This window comes from Anabrus simplex, chromosome 10 (genome assembly GCF_040414725.1).
Source record: "Anabrus simplex isolate iqAnaSimp1 chromosome 10, ASM4041472v1, whole genome shotgun sequence".
Taxonomy (NCBI): domain Eukaryota; kingdom Metazoa; phylum Arthropoda; class Insecta; order Orthoptera; family Tettigoniidae; genus Anabrus; species Anabrus simplex.
In genome coordinates, this window is record NC_090274.1 from 51,070,052 (window position 1) to 51,095,320 (window position 25,269).

At 38.2% G+C, this 25,269-nt stretch overlaps 1 protein-coding gene across 3 annotated transcripts in view; it reads left to right on the forward strand.

The window, feature by feature from the left end:
- Positions 1-3,796: 3,796 nt before the first annotated feature.
- Positions 3,797-25,269, forward strand: part of LOC136882345 (zinc finger protein 596) — a 54,357-nt gene continuing 32,884 nt past the window's right edge. For all 3 annotated transcript variants that reach the window (XM_067154939.2, XM_067154942.2, XM_067154941.2), the window contains exons 1-3: positions 3,797-4,173; positions 10,071-10,153; positions 20,833-20,964. In XM_067154939.2, the coding sequence (XP_067011040.2) occupies positions 10,085-10,153; positions 20,833-20,964 (201 nt within the window). In that variant the 5' untranslated portion in view covers positions 3,797-4,173; positions 10,071-10,084. The remainder of the gene's footprint in view (positions 4,174-10,070; positions 10,154-20,832; positions 20,965-25,269) is intronic.

Consider the following 25,269-nt stretch of genomic DNA (forward strand, 5'->3'; position numbering starts at 1 on the left):
GAATTAGGGATTGGAATAAATTACTAAAGGAGATGTTCAATAAATTTCCATATTCTTAGCAAATATTTAAGAAAATATTATGTAAACGACAGGTTGAGGATCTGCCAGCTGGGCGACTGCCATAAATGCAAATCATTGGTGATTGATTGAGAATCTTTTCTGCATCTCGGTTGTCTCTCGTTATTTGTTTGATTTTCTTTTCATGACAACTCTAATCTTCTTTGCACATTCCACGCCTTTCTTGAGTGAAATGAACATTTTACGACCCTCATCAGGTACTTTAGTCTTCTGTTTCAATTCATCAGACTCTTTATTCGTTAAGAGATATGAAGATTTCATGATGTTCAATGCATTTATATCGCACACCAACAGTAAAATTGTTTTCAATATCGCATCTTGGGTGGGAAACTTACGCAATCTTATTTTTCACTACCCTTCCCTTCATCCAAAAATTTAGAACTCACTGTTGGAATATTTGTTGCTTTTCAATGGTACATTAGTCTCAGTAATGCTGATTTCACATGTTGAACTCGAGGCTTTTGGTTTTTCTTGACCGGCTTGTAAAATACGAGGTAATATAACATTAGTCCTTTGCGCAATAAACTAATTGTAAAAGTATCTATATCAATAAATGGCGATTTAAAAATTTTAATAAATATTTTAATGTTATCAATTCATAATTATAAAGTTATTCTACTTCACAGAACATGCAATTGTCTTGTTTCTGTGAAATAGTAACATATTTTATTTAAGACAATCATATTATGCAAATTCTGTATAAAATTAATTGAATATTAAAAAATAATGCTAAATTATCTTGATCCAGAATAACCCATCTAGAATAACGTAGATTTATGTATTTTCATGAATAAAGGATGCCATTTATCTTTGCATTGACACGCCCATCGAAATCACTTTCAAGTTTTGTAGAATTCCAAAGAGCAACAGCTTCACTTTGAACATTTGCTGGTTTTCTTTCTTTCTTCCTTTTTTACGGGATTTGCAGATATACGAGGGTCATTTAGAAAGAAACGAGCCGGGGACTATAAAATGAAAATCGCTGAAAGTATTATCAAGCAATTGCTTGCGGAAAAAGTTGCGGCTCCTAATAGACCGCCGAGGTTCTAGACTCGCCGCTGGAGGGACATGGTTACATACCACGTTTCGACAAAGCGAGAACTCGCACCCGTTAATTGTCCACTGCACCCAGTCGTGCTGACAACTGTGAAATGGAGGTTTCAAAAGAAGAGCAAAGGTGTATAGAGCGTTCCCCGACAACAGAAGTAGTGAGGAAAACAAAAATTCATCCCAGAATGGCACAAGTGTACGGAGAACACTCCTCCTTTGGAAGTGTCAAGGCGCGGCACAAGCGATTCAGGGAAGGACAGATGTCGTAGGCCGATGATGCACGGTCCACTTTACCGATGCCATTGTCCTCATTATGCGAGACCAGCGATTTACGGTAGCAGCCATTGACGCAGAGGTAGGAGTGAGCGTTTGAAACGGAAGAAAGACCGCGCATTCTTCTCTACTTCATAGTTACTGCAGCCAAACACAGCACATACCTTTCCCCTCATGTTGAGAGGAGATATCAAGGAATGGCACATGCTACTATTTAATTATGTCAACTCAATGAAAAAGCACAAATAACACCAAAAACTTCACACACAAATACACGTGCTCTTATGACAGAATCAGTAGTTCTCAGGTCAATCCGCTAGAGAGAGCTCTAATAGCTGTCCCTCGATACTTGCATTTCTTTTTGAAATGCTTTTACACTAATGAAAAGTGTATCACAGACTACCGTGCGCTATAAAAACAAAATAATTTTACCTTGTTCCGTTTCCTTATAAAAACTCTTACAAACTTTTGACCAATGTTACAAGTACTGAGCTGGTGGCCTGCCGCTCCAGCTCCGGCTCCTTCTTAATATAAGAGAATGGAAAACCACGAGAAACCATTCTCAGGAGAGCCGACGCTAGGGACCAGCCCCTCTCCGTCTTCCAACTGCAGAGGCGTAGAGCCACAGCCATCCCTCCCCTGCTCGGGTTATCGGGCGGAGTGCAGAAACGTCGAACCACGCAGCCGCTATGGCTACCTCCAGGCCGAAGTGCACTGTGCAACCGACAACCACCTTGATTTTACGAATCACAAAGTGCTGCAGACGAAGAGCTTGCAACCACTTTTTATGGAAGGGCTACTGCTTAGGAAATTTATGGTACCGGTACTGAAGAGGACTGACCCTTGATTTTAGTACACTGAAATAGTGCAATAGTCAGGCATCACAGTTTTATTATTTTCTTAGCTGACGTTTCGATATAATAAAATTTTAACTCCATCAATTAACTCGGCAACTTCCTTTAGAAACTTGCGATTAGTGAAACGAATGACGATCGCCATGCCCATACAGTCTGCTGTTCGTGGGTAGCGTTTCAATCAATCAATCAATCAATCAATCAATCAATCAATCAATCAATCAATCAATCAATCAATCAATCAATCAATCAATCAATCAATCAATCAATCAATCAATCAATCAATCAATCAATCAATCAATCAATCAATCAATCAATCAATCAATCAATCAATCAATCAATCAATCAATCAATCAATCAATCAATCAATCAATCAATCAATCAATCAATCAATCAATCAATCAATCAATCAATCAATCAATCAATCAATCAATCAATCAATCAATCAATCAATCAATCAATCAATCAATCAATCAATCAATCAATCAATCAATCAATCAATCAATCAATCAATCAATCAATCAATCAATCAATCAATCAATCAATCAATCAATCAATCAATCAATCAATCAATCAATCAATCAATCAATCAATCAATCAATCAATCAATCAATCAATCAATCAATCAATCAATCAATCAATCAATCAATCAATCAATCAATCAATCAATCAATCAATCAATCAATCAATCAATCAATCAATCAATCAATCAATCAATCAATCAATCAATCAATCAATCAATCAATCAATCAATCAATCAATCAATCAATCAATCAATCAATCAATCAATCAATCAATCAATCAATCAATCAATCAATCAATCAATCAATCAATCAATCAATCAATCAATCAATCAATCAATCAATCAATCAATCAATCAATCAATCAATCAATCAATCAATCAATCAATCAATCAATCAATCAATCAATCAATCAATCAATCAATCAATCAATCAATCAATCAATCAATCAATCAATCAATCAATCAATCAATCAATCAATCAATCAATCAATCAATCAATCAATCAATCAATCACAACTGATCTGCATTTAGGGCAGTCACCCAGGTTGCAGATTCCTAGCCTTTTCTTGAATGATTTCAAAGAAATTGGTAATTTTTTTAACATCTCCCTTGGTAAGTTATTCAAATCCGTAACTCCCTTTCCTATAAACGAATATTTGCCCCAAGTTCATATTGTGATAACAACTTAGTATGTTTCTGACCAAATTAACGGTGCAGTTCTACATATGTCAAAGAATTAGTGCATTTCTGCAGTCTGTCATCAATATGCTTATCGTTGTGTAAAATATTTCAAGAGACGTCAGTTAAAACTGGTTTCTTTTAGTTGTAATATAAATTGGCGCGCTTGTTTCACCGCACTGTAAGAAAATGATGCCAATTGTAGCCTATTCCAGCGCGGGGTGGCGTGTTTATAGTATAACCGCATTTTATTTTGATATATTAAGTTCTTTCAGGGAAGGGTAAAACTTTATGTATATGGTATATGAATTACATCACATGTAAATGAATTATTAAAAAAGTACAAATAAAGAGAAATTTCTTTCGAACTGTACGATATTCGAGGACAGAAGTGTTTCCAGTATATTGTTGCCCTGGCTCCCTTCAACTGTTATGATCGGCACCCTTGACGCGTGTTGGAGGTGATGATCGTTAAAAAATATAGTAAACGGTGTTGCCCTGAAATTAAGATAATAATAAAATATGTTTTACTTATATAGCCTATACGGTACTGTATTGTGACAAACATTTGAAATATAATTAGTGGTCGACTACTCATAAGATAATTAGCTACCGTACTGTGAATTCAATCTGTGATATAATATTCTTGTGAAAAAGTGTTTTGGATCAAACCATACTGCATCTGATACCAATCTCTTTCTGCTACTTTCTCACAAGGTGGGTGCAAATTGTGCCATTCAGGTGTACTTGCTTTTGTTTCATGGCCATCCCTCCATGACCCAACATCATGAAGAGGGTTGTATCAAATACAGTAGAGACAATACACGACACTTACGGATTTCGCCTTGCTAAAATGGGAGACAATTCGACTGTGGCGCTCCTAGTGACTTGACCTGAACAAATCGCGCTAAATTCAAATATCAATGGAAATGTATATACGGAAATGGATAAATAAATTACGTCTAGAAAGACAGTGGTATTGAGATATTAACTTCGAAGTTGCTAAAGCAATTCTGGATAAATGAATGAAGAATTATTTAAAAGGTTATTATTCAAAGACTGAAATTAGACATATAAACAAGGTGTGAAATGGACTGCTGTGAAATGGCTTGATCTTTCATTTATGCATTACTTTTTTAGCTTTAGCATACCTGCCTGAAATCTTACGGTTGGATTTGTCTTTTTTCCTCATTTAAAAACAATGTATCATCACATTAAGACATTTGTCAATAAAAATATTGGCACATTCCTTACACATATGATGCAATGAATTAACATTTAATAGCTGGACAATTTTCCTCTTAACATGAAGCCTACTAACAGAAAGAAAATCTATAAAATCCCGGCTTTAATCTGAGAAGAGGGATAAAAGAAAGAAAAGTTTGAAAATGTTGTCGATAGTGATGCTTTGAGGAATATTTACGTACAATTAGAGTAAAAATGTAACATACCCTTGGCTGTAGGCCTATAGTCTAGGATTTTTAAAGTCGCTGGCCTGGAAATGATCTGAACAGATCTTATAATTCTTATACAAGCGTAACGTCCCTTCTTTCTTGTACACTTTATCCAAATCGCTTCTGTGACATTTCAAAACCCACAGATCACACCTACAACAACACATCGGTATTGAAGGTTAACTGCTGCACTATACAATAAAATATGCATATTATATTTTAAGCCCGTTAAAACATGGGTCGAGCAGGTCAGAAGATTATGAAGTACTATAAAAATCTCTGTCACCGGAAGAATATATATGTAAACACAATATTACTTACATGTTCTTGTCACGAGGGAACCTGAAGAACGAGCGCGCATTTTTCTCTACTTCGTAATTACTGCAGCCAAACACAGCACATACGTTTCCCCTCATGTTGAGAGGAGATATCAAGGAATGCCACACGCTACTATTTAATTATGTCAACTCACTGAAAACGCATAAATAACACCAAAAACTTCACACAAAAATACACGTGCTCTTATGACAGAATCAGTACCGTTCAGGTCTATCCGCTAGAGTGAGCTCCAATAGCTGTCCCTCGATATCTCGCTCAGTGTCGTGTATTGTCTCTACTGTATTTGGTTGTATTCACCATTGTATGATTTTGTAGCGGTCAACAATAGGTTCGTTCCATCACACGAGTTTCTGACGGTCACCGGCGGGTTCATGCATCGCCCTCTGCGCATGCGCCGGTTTAAGATTGGTCAGCGGCTGGTCCCGAACTTGATCGTGTTGGAACACTTCCTGGACAGCAATCTGACGTGTAAACAAAGAGTTTGGCGCGTATTTCCTTGCCCTGTTTAGTTGTTTGTAGATTCGTGAGAAAAAGGAAAGGGTAAATTACTGAAATACTGATGAAATTCAATATACGGATAGAACACGGTGCAACAAGTATTTTAAAAATGAATAAAGAATGAAATACACACACATGGTTTATATTCGTTTTAATTGGTTAGGGAGGGATATCTGCCTCGAAGCCTTAGGCCTGTATTTCACTGTTAAAGAACTATGATTTAAGTAAATTGGATTAAAGAAATGTTATAGTCTTTGATATAAGAACTTTGATGAAACACAAATGTTTGTACATAGGCCTATCTAAATATATGCGATTAAGGAAATATAGCGAGATACTGAACGATATTAACGGAGATTATAGTTGAGGATGTAAGGAAGAAAATAAACGTTTTCAGCTCCCAATACTCGGCAGAAAATGCTGTGTAATGGAACTGCTGATATTGTCACATTTTCGTTAGGCATCGTAAATCTCAAACTACAAACGTAAAAATAAATTTACAAGCTACATTACATCGCATCGATACAGATAGTTCATGGCGAGGATAGGATAGGAAAGGGGTAGGAGTGGGAAGGAAGCGACCGTTGCCTTAATTAAGCTACAGCCCCAGCATTTGCCTGGTGTAAAAATAAGGAAACCACAGAAAACCATTTTCATGGCTGCTGACAGTGGGGTTCAAACTCACTATCTCCTGAATGCAAGCTCACAGCTGTGTGCCCAACTCGCTCGGTATAACATAAATACACTTGCACGTTCTTTATTATTTATCTTCATAATTCACTATTATCAAAGGTAATTGTCACAACCTTCGTTTCATAGAAGTCACGGGTCCAATTCCTGGCCAAGTCCAGTTAATTCCACGAACGCGGGAACTGGGTGTTCGTGTTCGTCTTAATAAATGCTCCTCATAGACACAGAACTTACTGCCAACCAACCAATGGAGAAACACATAATAACAAATACATCCCTCCACAACATGTACAACACAGTTCGCTCCCAGGTCCCACTAGGGTGGAACAAGTGGTAAGCAGGTTTCCGTTTTGATGTACCAGGAGTACCTACAAGTTTTAAATAACTAATTAACTTTTATGTGGCCGTGACCCTGTCATTTTCTACCATTAGAAAAAACAACAACTATAATAATTGCTACTGAGTTTGGACGGTGAAATCAGAATGACGTGATTAGAAAGTATCTTGAGAAATCCACTAGCAGCACTAAAACTTACGCAAATAATTTTCTTGCTTCCTTGACACAGATAACTGCATATCCAACTCGTCTCCACTGGATGAAGATTCAACGAAATCCCTGTACCTTTCCATTTTTATTGCATATTTATTAATTCGTTATTTACTAATTATTACTATAACAGAATTCATTAACAGATTTAGAAATAATTATTACCGCTTAGAGGTTATGGCAATGTTAACAAACCACATGGGAGAAGAACAAGGAACAGAACAGGAGTGGAAACGCACGTGGTCTGTCCAGTGAGTTTCCTCTGTCGTGCATGTATTCCATTGCGCATGTCGGTACTACTGGTTCATACCACAGGCCTCGGACGAGTTCTAGTGGTCAGTAACTGCAGTTTGCGGTATGTTGGAACGCCGCATTTGAGTACATGCATCAGTCTAGGATTGGTTTGGTGTGTGTTGGAACGCTTTCTCTCAACTGTGCATGCGTCGGACGGTCAGGGACTCGTGTTGGAACGAACCTAATGTGGTGCATGCAAGTCAAGAGTTCTATTTTCTTGAAATATAGCTACCCATTCAGTCACTCATTTCCATCAGTAGTCTTCCATGATCATGAAACATTCTTTCTACTTACTAATGATATGCTTAACAGAAATGTCCATAATTTGGGCATCATAGTGCACCAGCCGGGCTGAGTGGCTCAGACGTTTGAGGCACTGGACTTCTGACCCCAACATGGCAGGTTCGATCCTGGCTCAGTCTGGTGGTATTTGAAGGTGTTCAAATATGTCAGCCTCATGTTGGTAGATTTACTGGCATGTAAAAAAACACCTGCAGGGAAAAAATACGGCACCTCGGCGTCTCCAAAAAAACGTAATAGTAGTTGATGGGATATAAAGCAAATAACATTATTGTTGGTTCACTAAAATGGATCCCTCAAATTTAGATACAGTAAATATGATTCTCTTCTCTTCCAGGGAGACCACAATGCTGCATATTGTTACATTGATTATTGGTCTTACTTCAACCTTGAAAATATTCCGATATTCAGCTTTGAAGTGGAAAGTGTAGAATGTGGGTGAAGCCATTTGATTATCACTTATTTATTGCTTTCCGTTGTTTACCTACTCATTTTTGATTTCTGTAATAATGCCATGTTCGTACTCTGTTATCTGCTGTATTAATCTTTATCCTTGTCTGGTTTTTTTTTTTTTTTTTTTTTTTTTTTTTTGTATAGTTTAAAACAGGTGTATTACTTTCCTCATGATGTCCAAGTCTGATTTTTTTACTATGAGAATATCAGTTTGACTAAGGTATGAGTTACAAAAATTGCTCATTTTAGGGACTGTTGATATTATATTTATACAAAGGTAATCCCGAAAATAAGGTCTATCTTTTTTATAAATACATGGTTTACATCATTTTACAGCTTGAGCATTTAGCTATATTTCTACATAATCACCATTTCGGTCAATGCATTTTTGTAGATGCTGTGACAGTTTATGTATGTCCATGTCATACCAGCTCGCCGCCATGCTGTTCAGGAAGTTATGAACCTCATCTTTTACCTCGTCGTCGGTGCTGAATCACTTTCCAGCCAAATGTTCTTTCAACTAGTGATAGTCACTGGGTGCCCAGTCGGGACTATAGGGTGGGTAGGTGATGATGTTCCACTGGAACTGTTGCAGGAGAGCAATGGTTTGCCGGGTGACATACCAGGCGTCATGGAGAATGTTTACGCCCTTGCTCAACATTCCTCTTCTCTGGTTCTGAATTATCCGCATGAGTTTTTTCAGGGTCTCACAGTACCTGTCAGCATTAATTGTGGTCCCAGCGGGCATAATGTTGACCAACAATACCCCTTTTTTGATCCCAAAACACAGTTGGTATGACTTTACCGGCAGACTGTGTTTGTTTGAATTTCCACAGCTTTGGCGAAGAGGGATGCCGCCACTGATGTGATTGTTGCTTGGTCTCAGGTGTAAAGTGGAATGCCCAGGTTTCATCACCCATGACAATTGAGTCCAGAAAGTTGTCCTGTTCAGATGCAAGTGTTGAAGAAATGCGTTGGAAGCATCAGCTCATTGCCGCATGTGGTCTTCAGTCAGCATGCATGGCACCCATCTTGCACACACCATTCGGTATTTCAACTTTTCTGTTAACATTTTTGTGAGCAGTGCTTCGGAAAACCTCAGGAAGCAAAGTGCAGAGATCATCCAGGGTTTTCGCCGATCTTCACACATGATTTGCTCAACCTTCATGAGTGGCTCGACAGAAATTGATGGTCTCCCGCTCCTTTGTTCGCCGTGAATTCCAGTCTGCATGGCTGCAAACTCTACACCACTTACGAACATTTTTGACATCCATGCACAACTCACCATACACTTCCATCAGTTGGCGATGGATTTGAATCGGTTCAGTACCTTTTGCATTCAAAAACCGAATAACTGCGCGCACTTCGCACTTGGCGGTAACACCCAACGGGAGCTCAATTCTCAATTGTTGCCAAGCCAAGACTGAGTGTCTTAGTGCAGCATGCGGATGTTTATGTGCGAGCGCGGGAAACACTTTTCACAATATTGTGACCAACAGCCACATGAACAGAGTTCTGTATTAATAAAAATATAGGAGACCTTATTTTTGGGATTACCCTCATACTAAATGTAATGTATTCATTTCAGTGGCATTGGGAGCACCTGGTTTTTGTGAAAAAGCATGGGAAAATATCTCGCCATTCATTTCTTCAGTACCTTCAATTTCAGTTCAGTGTGGTATTGTCGGGGATAAAAGCCTTTGCCCTAAAGACTGTCAATATACATGTCTAGATACATAGGTACATGTAAAACTATTTTGCCATTGTAGAGTTACCTCTCATTTCATATGTAATAATGAAATCTGTTAAATTATTCATCATTATTCCTGATGAATTGCAGGAATATTCCTCACAAGCTCTCAAAAGTTGTGGGTAATTTATTTGAAATTTGAGTTGTTGGATAGGGTCTAAATTCAAAAGATCGCCATATCTTTTATTCTGTGCTTAGAGTGCAGTAATCAGAAAGGTTTGAATAATGTTATTGAAAATATTGTTTGGTCCTCTAATGTTTTCATTAAAGGAGTTTTTTTACTTTGCAGGATCTTTAAACAACATGCAGGAGCCACACTTTGTAGAGTGTCAGTCTGGATGGCTGACAGCTGCAGGAGAGGCGGCTGCTTGTGTAAGTGAACTTTTAATTAGTATGCGACAGAATGATAAATCTTCAATTTCCTCTGAAAGTGCTACTGAAGTAAAGTGTCTAATGATATGACAGAAAAAGAGTTGTGTTTATTGGTATTATGTATATTAATATTAAAGTAAGATAAGAAATACAGCCAATCAATATTCTTTGTGGTGATTTTATCAAATGACTAGCCTTTACCTGTGGTCTCCCTCACAAATATTCATATATGAACACACACACACACACACACACACACACACACACACACACACACACACACACACACACACACACACACACACCTCTTTGTAATAATCTGCTCGTATAATAACAATCACATCACTAATTGATTTACTTATTTCTGAGTGTCTTGACTCCACTAGCTTCATTTTTGCTGGTCACATCTCTGCTGTATCATCGCCATTCCAGACGACCTTTCAGTTTCTTCAGGGCGCATTGGAAAAATGAACCAGCGAGAGTCTTCAGTTGTCCCGTTCATCTGGTTTCAGTCCTTCCCCGTGGTCTACTGGCCTCAGACTTCCTTTCCATGATTAGCTTGTCTAGACTTTCTCTGGGTTGCCCCACAATGTGTCCAAAGAACTGAAGCAGTGTTTTATTGATATAAAAAGAATGGTATTTAAAGATCTTCAGTGCACAAACAGCATTCTCTACCACCCGAATTTTTAGTGATTCCCCTGTTCTTTCTAACCTTTGTTAATTTCACTGACCTAGCAAAATCCTCCTCATCTCTTTCTCGGAACTTTCCGTCTCACCAATAGTTGACCCAATGTATACAGTATCGTGCACTACATCCAACTCTTTCAGGTGGCCTGTGAATGGGCTGTACTGGTTTGAGTTTGGACTTAACTGAGGTTGAGCTCGAGTCCATTCTCAAGACCCACATTCTTCATACTTATTAACATATCTGAAAGCTCTTCCTCACTGCTGGCAAGTAGGGTGATGTTGTCAGCAAACTGCAAATTATTAATTTCTGTCTCGCCAGTTGAGATGCCCCCAATCCAATTATCAAGTGACGTCCTTATGATCTACTAACTGTATAGTGGCAATAGTGAGTAGAAAAAAATGCAGCCTATAAGAATCAGCAGAAATTAATCCGTGCATATATTGCTTACTAACCAGAGAATATTCTGCAAAAAAACAGCATCTTCCTGTAATATATAATGCAAGCACTATATTGTGAACAACATTAACAATGGTTGCTGCCAGAATGAAGCTAAGACTGATTACCATATTTGCTCACATATAACTAGCATTTTTTTTGACAAAAGATAAGTGTGAACTATTTCGTTCGTGAAATATGCAGGGATTTGTGTGCAAAAGATCGTATTCTCGAAAAAATGTAAAATTTTGCATTAGGGTATTGAAACAAGACAATTGGCATACTGACCCTTTTCATTGTCACTGCCTTCTATCTCTGAGCTATCATCATTCTGGTCACCATCCCAAACAGCATCATCCTGATTTCAGTCCAACGCATTCGCGATGCTTGTCTTCAAGGAACTCTGTCGACACCGTAACCCATGGCTGCATATTCCAAACACACACTAGTTCAACTGACGGTTGCCTGCTGGTGTCAGCTCATACTCCCCTCCTACCATCCATTCGGCATAAAGTTTATGCATGTTATCCTTGAAGGGCTTGTTGACAAAAAACATTTGAAGGCTGTAGGCAATGCGTGATTGCAGCAGGAATTACAACGAGATCAGTTTTCATTTCCTGAAGACGTTTCTTTGTGCCTTCTACCAAATGTTCGCAGAAACTATCCCAGACTAGCATTGCTGGGTGTCAGAGAAGTGCCCCTGGCCGTGCTCCCCACGCCATACAGACCAAGACCTGGGCAAGAGCTGTCCACATTCCATCTCTTAATCCTTCAAGCAGATGTTTTTTTTTGTTTCTGAGCAGAATATTTTTTTCTTTCTGAATTTTAAAATATGTAGAATATATTTTACATGCACTCAATTTAATTATACCGCAGCTGTATTATGCTTACCTGTTGGTACTGCAAGGTTGAATAGCATATGTTGGTTGCAAAGTTGAATTTTCTTATTTTATGTCCTTGCATTTAGTGCAATAATGGCACAAGTCACTGCAATGTACATATGTACACTATATAATTTTTCTACAAAACACACAAAACCTTCATGGCTTTTTAGAAATGTTGTGAAGTGTGGTATACCTCAAAACATCTACAGGGATGCAGAAAAGGCTTCTGGCTGCAGGTTTTGCGTTAATAAATTGTTTCCTTGAAAAGCCCTCCCCCCCCTTTTTTTTTTTTTTTTTTTTGCACATGACCCAAACTATGGTACCTATCTCTGTCCTAGCCATAAAGTGAGGTAGTCCATTCAGGCGTTCTTCTGGGGGACCAAGAGACGGCCTCCCCTTTAGGAAAACCCCTCTTTTTGCTTGGAGGTTACCTGTTCGATGACCAGTGACTCAACAAGTCATTGCCTGAACTTTCTATGTGTAATTGGTCGGAGCTACCATTTTTCTGGTCCAAGACATAGAGCAGATATGAGTTGACAATGCTTATCTCAAGGAGCCAGAAGATGATTTTTCTATACCACTTTATTGTCCTATGCATGAAGTGGTAATAGGCTATATAGTAATCACTATGATCCACACTAACCATGTGTTTCGTGTAGTCTACAGTCATATTGGGTTTGTCTATTGGGGGCTTGTTTGGGTATTTGGAGGGGACTGATGTAACGTCTGTCTTTGACCCTTTGTGGCTAGTGCTCAACATGAAAACTGTCCATTTATCTTTCCATGCCAGAGCAAGATTAGATTCTTTATGGAAAGAAATTATGTCCCCTTGTTTCATCTTGCTCAGATTTTTCTTTTGTAGCTGATGTGGCATGTCCTCATGGGATGGTATGACTGTACCTGTTGTTAGTATATTCATGAATAGGAGTTGGTCAACTAATTGTGGTGACGTATAATACCTGTCACTATAAACGTGATAGCTAGAAGGAGAGTTCTTGGGATCTTTGGTGAGAGAAGCTGCTAGAGCAGTAACAATCTGAGTGGTTTTTAGAAGGTCTAAACTAGTTTCCTCTTTACCAGTGTAATGTTTGAAATGGTACACGTACCTGTTGCTAATATCAGACAGAACAAACATTTTAAGTCCAAATTTTGTTGGCTTCATTGGGTTGTAAACTTTAAATGAAACTCTCCCCTTGAAGGATATCATACTCTCGTCAATAGAAATCTTCTCACTGAGTGTAAAATGAAGCATACACTTTTCTTTGATTTTATTAATGACAGGCTTTTCATACTGAATTTTTCTGAAATGATCTTAATGTAAATTCCGAAAGAGGAGTAAAAATTCATCACGGGGTAATACGTCCGTAAAGAATGGTACCTTACTAACCCACGCCTTAGAAAAATAGTAATGGGGTAATGGGGTGAAGCCCCGTGTTTATCACAACTCCTAAGAGTGCTTTTATGTCTGAGTTTAGAGGATGTTTCCATTCATTTAGTCTTGACTTCTGTGTGAGGGGGGGGGGCGTTCTTTTATTTCTTTGTGTCACCGAAGAGACTGGTTTCTTCACGAATTATATTTAGGAAGTCATCGTCGAAAAATAGCTCAAAATACTTTACAGGCCCTGTATTTCTATCAAAACTAGATGGAAGACTGGACCAGGGTTTATACTTAACAAAGGAACCCTATGACTAGGCCCTGGATCCCGGTCAGTCACATCTTTCCATTCTGAGTCACTGTCGCCATCAGACGCCAGACTGTCACTTGTGCTGTTCTTGCTCTCACACTCATCAGTTTCACGTATTTCACTATCACTCTTAGAAAAACTAATATCTGAAATATGATCATCACTCAATCCAAAGTAGATACTATTTTCTCATCAGTCCATAGTCTTTTCTGTGGCATTATGTGAAAAGCATCAAATAAATAACAGAAAAACTAACATACTCTAATGCCTATGAAGTATCACATGCATGCATCTGAATCAACAGCTGGCTGCAAATATTTGTGAAGACACAGAGGTCTCTAGTGGTGATAAGTTAACCATCAAACCTATATCTGCATGGTGCTGCCATCTTCTGAGCCTGGCATTAAATACTACAGTGAAAATCGGTGCCAGTTTTGAATAAGAACTCTACCCATATACAGTAGAACACCACTTAACCGAACTTTGCTTAACCAAAATGCTCTGGCAAAATTGTATTTTAATATTTTGTTTTTACCTCCTTGTTCTTAGCTGTCGATATTAGTAATTCTCTTGCTATATGGGCTGAGAGCTACTAGGCAGACCCTATTTTTATATTATGGCTTATACCAGAATGCAAATGCAGCATAAAAAGAGCAGTTTCTTGCCCTCTAGTTATTTCCATTATACTTTTTTCTTGAACAAGCAGGACTTAATATTACTGTATTATTATTATTATTATTATTATTATTATTATTATTATTATTATTATTATTATTACTACTACTACTACTACTACTACTACTACTACTGTACTATTTGTCATGAAGATTATGCATACAACTCTGACCTTGACAATAACAGTTCTGAGAATAGAATTACAGTAGATGATAGATTTAATGCATTGGAGGTAAGATTGATTTTGAATTTTTATAAAAAATACAGTATCACGCTTTAATTACAGTACTGTAATTCAATTACTGTATACAGTATTCAGTTCAGTAGTAAAAAAAATATTTAATTATTTCAGATTGCTTTGTGCTTTGTTGAAAAAAGCAGTGAATCTACACTAGCTGATGTATTGTTGATTAAACGGTGGCGCGACAGCATTGCACCAAGAAAACTCAGAAGAAAAATCACTGATTTGATACAATGAGTGAGATTATGTAAACATTTTAATGTTAATGTACAGTATGCATGGTTCATGTTTGTGGGTTACTGTAGTCACGTCCTAGTTCGTAAACCATGGGCAACGGCTGAGTGGCCTAGTAAGTGGTCCTGAGAGTCGGGATACCAGTTGCTATGGAATGGGAGTGGGCATCTCGGACATATTCTGAGTCGTGGCCCTCCTTGTGCTCAGGCGGCTAGGACTACACAATTCACTGGTGGTCCATAACCCGTTAGAGGAGAGATCCTCACTTGGACTATGTGCAAGTAGGGCAGCATCCTGCTTCATGAATTTACCGAGCTCAGAACACTTTAAGCAAGCCTCGGACCTATGGGAGTAATGGAGTCCCACTCCCATTTGACAGGCGAGGGACTCCTTGGAAACAACTTGGCGAACGAAATGGAATTCGATGGGGAGCTATCAATATTACTGGGGCTTATGGAAGAAAGAAGGTAGAACTTGCTGAGTCAGCAAAGAGGATGCATCTGGATGTGCTAGGAGCAAGTGATATTCGGGTAAGGGGAGATAAGGAGGAAGAGATAGGAGATTATAAAGTGTACTTGACGGGTGTTAGAAAGGGAAGGGCAGAGTCTGGGGTAGGGCTCTTTATCAGGAATACCATTGCACGCAACATAGTTTCTGTTAGGCACGTAAGTGAGCGAATGATGTGGGTAGATTTGTCAGTGGGAGGAATTAGGACAAGAATTGTGTCCGTGTATTCACCATGTGAGGGTGCAGATGAGGATGAAGTTGACAAGTTTTATGAAGCATTGAGTGACATCGTGGTCAGGGTCAACAGCAAGGATAGAATAGTGCTAATGGGCGATTTCAGTGCGAGAGTTGGGAATACAACTGAAGGATACGAAAGGGTGATTGGTAAATGTGGGGAAGATATGGAAGCTAATGGGAATGGGAAGCGTTTGCTGGACTTCTGTGCTAGTATGGGTTTAGCTGTTACGAATACGGTAATAAAGAATCTTAGGAAGGGAGGAAAAAAGGAAATGAACAGTGTTTTGAGTAATTCGGGTGAACTCTTAACAGATCCCAGGGAATCACTGGAGAGGTGGAGGGAATATTTTGAACATCTTCTCAATGTAAAAGGAAATCATCATGGTGGTGTTGCAAACAGTCAAGCTCATGGGGAGGAGGAAAATGATGTTGGTGAAATTATGCTTGAGGAAGTGGAAAGGATAGTAAATAAACTCCATTGTCATAAGGCAGCAGGAATAGATGAAATTAGACCTGAAATTGTGAAGTATAGTGGGAAGGCAGGGATGAAATGGCTTCATAGAGTAGTCAAATTAGCGTGGAGTGTTGGTAAGGTACCTTCAGATTGGACAAAAGCAGTTATTGCACCTATCTATAAGCAAGGGAACAGAAAGGATTGCAATAACTATCGAGGTATCTCATTGATTAGTATACCAGGCAAAGTATTCACAGGCATCTTGGAAGGGAGGGTGCGATCAGTCGTTGAGAGGAAGTTGGATGAAAACCAGTGTGGTTTCAGACCACAGAGAGGCTGTCAGGATGAGATTTTCAGTATGCGCCAGATAATTGAAAAATGCTACGAGAGGAATAGGCAGTTGTGTTTATGTTTCGTAGATCTAGAGAAAGCATATGACAGGGTACCGAGGGAAAAGATGTTCGCTATACTGGGGGACCATGGAACTAAAGGTAGGTTATTAAAATCAATCAGAGGCATTTATGTTGACAATTGGGCTTCAGTGAGAATTGATGGTAGAATGAGTTCTTGGTTCAGGGTACTTACAGGAGTTAGACAAGGCTGTAATCTTTCACCTTTGCTGTTTGTAGTTTACATGGATCATATGCTGAAAGGTATAAAATGGCAGGGAGGGATTCAGTTAGGTGGAAATGTAGTAAGCAGCCTGGCCTATGCTGACGACTTGGTCTTAATGGCGGACTGTGCCGAAAGCCTGCAGTCTAACATCTTGGAACTTGAAAATAGGTGCAATGAGTATGGTATGAAAATTAGCCTCTCGAAGACTAAATTGATGTCAGTAGGTAAGAAATCCAACAGAATTGAATGTCAGATTGTTGATACAAAGCTAGAACAGGTCGATAATTTCAAGTATTTAGGTTGTGTGTTTTTCCAGGATGGTAATATAGTAAGTGAGATTGAATGAAGGTGTAGTAAAGCTAATGCAGTGAGCTCACAGTTGTGATCAGCAGTATTCTGTAAGAAGGAAGTCAGCTCCCAGACGAAACTATCTTTACATCGGTCTGTTTTCAGACCAACTTTGCTTTATGGGAGCGAAAGCTGGGTGGACTCAGGATATCTTATTCATAAGTTAGAAGTAACAGACATGAAAGTAGCAAGAATGATTGCTGGTACAAACAGGTGGGAACAATGACAGGAGGGAACTCGGAATGAGGAGATAAAGGCTAATTTAGGAATGAACTCGATGGATGAAGCTGTACGCATAAACCGGCTTTGGTGGTGGGGTCATGTGAGGCGAATGGAGGAGGATAGGTTACCTAGGAGAATAATGGACTCTGTTATGGAGGGTAAGAGAAGTAGAGGGAGACCAAGACAACGATGGTTAGACTCTGTTTCTAACAATTTAAAGATAAGAGTCATAGAAGTAAATGAGGCCACAACACTAGTTGCAAAACGAGGATTGTGGCGACGTTTAGTAAATTCTCAGAGGCTTGCAGACTGAACGCTGAAAGGCATAACAGTCTATAATGATAATGTATGTATGTATGTATGTATGTACAGTATGCACCTTTGCTTAACAGAGTTTATGATTTTTATTTCGACATTTAAGTTCCGAAAATATTTAATATGTGTCACCCGAAAATATGTGTCAACTGAAGTCGCTCCACCTCCTTTATTTCGGATAAACTTTCTACTGTATATCCATTCTCCGCTCATGGACAACAGATCGGCTTCGGATATATCCGTGTTCCACTCGGGAAAGGTTAAACCTGTACATAAATGCCTTTGGGAAACTCCGCTTTAGGCACAGTTTTTCTTTTGAAAATAACGTACGGTGGCAATTTTCTTCAATCTGTGGTTATTGCTAACATGACAGTACAACACTGTTTTTCACACCCAGTTGTACGTACAACTCGGATTCTCCCTTCTTGTTGATGGTGGTTTTGCATGCCATGTCAAAGTTTATAGGGTTTTGATCTGCATTGCTAATTTGAGATAAGAGGTAATGGTTTTTCTTCCGCTTTGCTATTATACGGCGATGAAATTTCTCACTGAATTGGCTTGTTATTCTCTAACAGAGCGATGTATGCCTTTGCAGACACAATCCTTTTCGTGTCATGAATATATGGATCCACCCTGGCTCACTTTCAGATCCGAACAACTGATTCCTCCTTTAATCGACAGTTCGCATGCTTTGAAATGCAGCATCTCGTGCGAGATACTAAAGCCATCATTTCACAGCTCTGTAATATATTTAAGCAAGTCGTCTTGCAGCTCAAGAAACTTATCAGTTTTCGGCCATCTGAATGCCTTACATGTTCGGTTGGTGGTTTCTAGCGCAGCTTTCTGGATACGCCTGTAGTCACTGAATTCTCGACCGGCAGTTCTGTTACCATGTTCATCAGCATATTTTATCACTGTGAGTTTAAACCCAGCCGTATAACTCCCACGTTTTTCTATAACTTAAAGATCGACCTACACAAGAAAACTTAACTGAGAAACAGCAATGAAACTTGAAGACAGAATACTCGTACTTGCTGACAGTACAACAGATGGACATGGACTATACCTAAAACTGTGATGACTTGACTGCCTGGACAGGGAAACACTCCCTGTTTATGTGATCAGCTCTGCCGGACAGGTAGCGATAAACATATTGACAAAAACGGAAGTGTGAGAAATATGGCTGAGTGTGACTGACTGGCTAGGAACGCAGTCTTGGGGCAGGGGTTTGTGAGTTAGATAGTTTTGTTACAACAGTTAGGCTGAACCGTTCTGCAGGTAGAAGGAAATGCAGCTTTTTCTTGTACTCTTACTTACAAAGAACCCTAACAGCAATTGATACAGTCGCAATATTTATTGTAGGCACATCCACGAAATACCCAACCTTTATTTCATGTGTGTACTGTATGTCTTCATGACAGTGACAGAAATTAATGCGAGTTTTGTGCAGGGATTTTTTCCTGCAATTCCAGATGTTAAAAAATGGGGTGTGAGATGTGCGGTGGCTAGTTATATGCAAGCAAATACGGTAAGCTGTAACTGTGCACCTTGCTTTTGGAGATGACCAGCCATTCTGCATGTTCATCGCTGGGTGATTTATTTGCCAGGAGATAATATCTTGAAAACTATTCATTTCAAATAATTCCCATGAAAAAAATTGTTAATTAATTTACTGACCTGTGGGAAGGTTAAATTCATTATCATGTATTAATGATGCAAAATAACTTGCTGTTCTTTAAGTGGTAATATTTGAATCCAGAAGAACATGCATTTTGAGTTATTTATTGGTTGAATGCTTCCGCTTATGTTTTAGTAGATCTAATTAAGATCTGAAAATAATTTTTTTACATTTTAACCCTGTCCACAATTTGCTTTGGGAATGCCAAAAGTCTAAAGAGCTATATCAATCATGTTGTACCTTCTTGTAGGATATTTTCTTCTACAGCATGTGCCTAACTTGAATTATCTTAATAATGTGTAGTCTAGCTTTCAGGGTAAAAAGAATACTCCTGAATGATTGCCAAATATATTGAAATATCCCCAGCTATTTTTGAGTTGCGGCAACACAACACCATTGACAGTTTTATTACATGTATTGATACCAAGTTCATCAATTAATACATCGAGTATGAATTCTAAGTAAAATATAACAAATATTCATAGGTTTTATTGCCGGGTGTGAATTTTCTCTTTATGGCCATTGATCTGTGAGATTTAGGATCTGGTGATAGAAGTGATGGGATCATCAGAGGATCTGATTAGCAACAAGGGACAGTGAACAGTATGGCCATGGTAATCCATAAGTTACAAATACACACACTCGTATTGTATTGGTAGCTGCTCTGTTTATCTTCTTTGAGAGTCCCTATTTATTGAAACCTGAACATTTGCATGTGATACGATTTTTGCCATGATATTCTGCTATGTTTTTGTAATAATAATAATAATAATAATATTGTAAGGATTATGATTATTTTATGCTGTGTAATATAGGGATTACGGCTCTTCTAAGTTGCTGTGCCAATGTTGTACAGGATGAGTCTCTCTCTGTGACAAAATGCCAGGAGACGATTGGGGTGAGAATGATGATAGTAAACCAAGAAATATGGTCCAATGCTTGCTTCTGAATATTAATTATAGTTTATCAAATTTGGAGGAGTATATGCAACATGTTATGTTGTCTCTGGAAAGTGAAACAAGTCTACACAACATTGATTACTGTGAAAATTGCCTCCTTTACTAATTGTCGATTGGCCTTTATTGCCAGTTTTGCCTTGCTCCGCCCACTGTACACCTTATTACATGAAGTGTACTCGTCTAGAGTCGGCTTGTTGATTGGAGTACAAGATAATCTCATACATACCCATTATGCACACTTGTAATTAATTTGCAGATGTAAGTGTTACTATGAACTGATAGTTGCTTTAGTGTCATGAGATGCAGGCTTGGATGTTTACTTGCTGTCTTAGTGGCATACATTTATAGTACAAAAATGATAATGAATTGAACTATACATCTTTTTTTTTTTGCACTGTTATCATTGTTACCTTCCAGATAACCTTCTCATTTTTCCACATTAGAGGAGAGAATCACTCTGTTTTTAATTTTAGTGTTCTGCTAATTTGCTGAACGTATTTAGTTGCCAGATCTGCTCTTTCCGCCTGCTGATGATAAACTAGCTGCAGTAAAAATGGAACCACACCCTGAAATTGGCAGTGAAAATGTACATGAGGCTGATATGAGCATTGTCAAGGAGGAATATGAAATGAAGGTGATTACTATTACATTATTATTAATATTTATATTAATATTTATATATATCTATGTTCCTCAGTGTCAAGCTGAGACACTAAGTAGCTAAATGTCTTGCAATGAATAAGTAATTCTGATGATGTTGATGTTGTTGCTTGAGTCATCAGTCCATAGACTGGTTTGATACAACACTCCATGTCACCCTATCCTATGCTAACCTTTTCATTTCCACATGACTATTTCATCCTGCATCTGCTCTAATCTGCGTGTCATATTCATACCTTTATCTACCCCTACTGTTCTTACTGCCTACACTTCCTTCAAAAAACAACTGAACAAGTCCTGGTTGTCTGAAGATGTGTCCTATCATTCTATCTCTTCTTCTCATCAAGTTTTGCCAAATTGATCTCCTCTCACCAGTTCAATTCAGTACCTCTATGTTTGTGATTCGATCTACCCATGTGACCTTCAGCATTCTTCTGTAACACCACATTTCAAAAGTTTCTATTCCTTTTCTTTCTTAGCTAGTTATCATCCATATTTCACTTCCATACAATGGCATGCTCCAGACTAATGCCTCAGAAACATACATCTAATTCCTATATCAATATTTGAAGTGGGCAAATTTCTTGTGAAAGCTCTTCTTTGCTTGTGCTAGTCAGCATTTTTTATCCTCCTTACTTTTGCCATCGTTAGTTATTTTACTACCCAATTACAATGTTTATCTGCTTCTGTAAGACTTCATTTCTAATCAAATATTACCTGCATCACATCTTTGTTCGACTTTACTCCATTACTTTTGTTTTGGACTTATTTTCATCTTGTACTACTTACCCAATACTCCATCCATACAATTCAGCAACTTCTTGAGATCTTCTGCAGTCTCAGATAAAATAACAATATCATCAGCAAATTTCAGGGTGTTTATTTCCTCTCCTTGGATTGTGATTCTCTTTCAAAATTCCTTTTTTTGTTTTCCTTTACTGCCTGTTCTATGTAAACAATGGAAAGTTGAACAAACTTAAGCCTTGCCTCACTCCTTTCTGGATTGCTGCTTCTTATTTGAAGCCCTCGATTCATATCACTGTGGACCGATTTTTATACGAATTGTAGATAATTGTTCATTCTATGTATCTGATCCCAATCACATTCAGAATCTCAAATAGCTTGATGCAATCAACATTATCAAATGCTTTTTCTAGATCTATGAATGCCATATACGTGGGCTTGGTCCTCTTAATTCGATCCTTTAAGATCAGACGTAGGGATTGCTTCCTACATTTCTTCTGAAGCCAAATTGATCTTCTCCCAACTCAGCTTCAACTTGTCTTTCCATTCTTTTGTAAATAATACATGTTTGCAGGCATGAGATACTAAACTAATGGTGCAGTAGTTTTCACACTCGTCAGCACCAGCTTTCTTGAGAATAGGTATAACAACAAACTGCCGAAAATCCAATGGCACTTCCCCTGTCTCATATATCTTACACACTAGATAGAATAATGTTGCCGTGCTGGTTTCTCCTATGGTAGTCAGTAATTCAGAGGGAATGTCATCAATTCCAGATGCCTTGTTCCTAATTATGTCTTTCACAGCTCTATCAAACTGTGGTCTCAAAATTGGATCTCCCATTTCATCAGCATCAACAGCCTCTTCTTGTTCCAGAACCAAATCATTCTTGTCTTGATACAACTGTTAGATATATTCCTGTCATTTGTTTGGTTTGTCTTCTTTCTCTAGAAGTGAATTTTCATCTGGGCTATTAATTTTCATAGATATAGAAATAGAAAATCAGAATACTTTTAATCTTGAGGAAAATCCTTGGTCCTGTCTAGAAACAGAGAGTTCAGGAAAGGACAACAAAGTGCACATGCACATGCAAAAGACTGAATGGAAGTTATCATTTGTGAATGTAAAATTTAAGCACACTCAACTTAAGAAAATAGAATAGCCTGCAAGTATATTTTATTCTGAAAGTCACATATGTTGCTAAAATGCTGTGTTAGTTACGGAAAGTACATTTTGATCTGTCCATAATCTTTCATTCTTGTCTCATATGTTACCTGATCTTTTCATCCGTTTCAGTTGTGGTTTAATGGAACTATTTGATGTTGCTTTTATTGATAAAATGCAGTTGCTTGGCCAATGTTTACTCATTGATAAGAACACAATCTGGAGAACATTGACGAATACCATTAGCCCCAAGTATGAGGTGGCAACTTCTTTTTTCTTGTGTAGTCCTGCACTGTCGTACTTTTTCTTCAAAAAATGAAGGTATAATGGAGATACAAAGACTGACTTACAACATTATGAATTAATATATCAATCTAGATACATGCTGTAATCAATAAACATGTAGTTGAATAGACAGCTTGCCGTTTTCATACATATATTTCTTCTCTGTGTCGTACTTCTCGAAACAAATTGCAGGATGAATTCCAGGTTTCTTGGTGCAGGTGTTGCAAAAATACGCTCTTTCTCTTCTTCTGCCCTTTTTCTGCCTATTACTGAACACTGCACAATCTTTGTTGGAATTTCCCCTGGTGTTTTGAATGTATGAAGTGAAGTTTCCCATTCAGTCGTTCTTCTTCATTAGTGGTTGATGATCGTCCTCTCTTGTTGACATTTTGGTTACTAACATCATCAACCAGTTTTTCCTGTATTGCCTTTGCCTCAGTGGCTTCTGCTGCTGTGATTTCCTCTCCATGTTGAATAATATGAAGCTGTTCAGCACACAGACATCCAGCAACCAGAAGATAAGTTTGCACCACCATTTGTAAGATTTCCTCCTAAAATTATATATTGACATATAGTGGTTAGATATGTCCACTCCTCCCATATGGTCATTATAATCACAAATCATTACAGTCTTCAGGATATGATTAGCGTCCTTCCTACTTTTAGGCATGTATTGCTGCATCCTGATGTTGTGCCACGTACTCAACATTAACGCAATCCTTTTGTCCTTCCGTGAAAGAGCAACCATTTTATCCTCCTTCCTAAATGCCACATCATTATGCTTCTTCATCTTCTTAAAAGCGGTTGATTTCATTTGAGTTGGCAATCCTTTCCAGTTTGTATTCACTGTTCCTGTTATGTGAAACCCTAATTTCAGCAGTTCCTCTGCCAGATCACAACTGGTATAGAATCTGTCAGTGTAGGTGTGGAAGCCATCAGTACCATTGATGTTGTGAAGCATCTGTTGGCATAAATGAAGAACAGTTCTTGTTGTAAACAAATTATTAGGATGTGTTAGTGCATATGTTGTAGGAGCACTGTAGTATGGAATGAATGAGCATACAAATATTTTCTTACAATCTGCTGCTACAAATATGTGCAGTCCCCAATTAGTTTGTTTCTGGGGGATCATAATATTTGAAAATGATGCGTCCTTTGAAGCCCACCGTACTTTCATCTGTAAAAATATTACAGTCTGCAATGCAATACTTTCTAAATTTCCCTTTCAATTAGTCCACTAAATTGTGTATTTTGTCACCCCTAGTTCTAGTAGCAGCAGGACTAGGAGGGTATGCTTGAAACATCCAAAAAATGGTTAGAAAACAGTCTCTGGAAAACGCATCTTTGAACAATGAGCATTTCTTTACCCAATCTTCATCAAAGTAATCCTTTATATCTGGTTTAGGATTCATGCCCATAGTGAGTACCACACCGAGAAAAGCCCTCATTTCTGTGATTGTCACATCAGTCCAATTAGTCCAGATTTTCCTCTCCCTGAATGGTGTATTCTTTGTACTTTATCCCTTGCATAGCGGTTAGTCTCATCAACAATTTGTTGTACCAGTTCTTCCGTAAATATAGTTTAAAAAATTCAACGGGAGTAGATGGTTTTCTACCTGCGGGAAGTGAGAAACCACTAATCAAAGTGTGTGGTTTCTTTACGAATTTCGGATCAGCTGTGCGATAAACTCTCCAACCATTGTCTGGTTCACTACTATTTGTATCACTTTCATTTAATTCCATTTTACTAGAATTTTCATCATTACTCTCAGAAACATCAAATTCACTGTCCCTAACTGATAATTCATCATCACTGCTGTCAGTTTCATCTAAAAATCAAGCTATAACAGACAAGGTATTACTACCCTGTCTGTGCGCCACCATTTTCACAGCTGACTAATGTAAATAACAGCTCGTTTTTTATTTACCTGTAAAACTGTAGAACAAAATTTTAATGCATCTAGAAAGCTCTGATATTGCTCAAAGGTTCTATACAATAACTACAGATAGCACCAGCACGCATAATTGCTTCACATGCATATATATTTTCCATGGAAACAGCTGGCGGGTATGTACCGACATACGT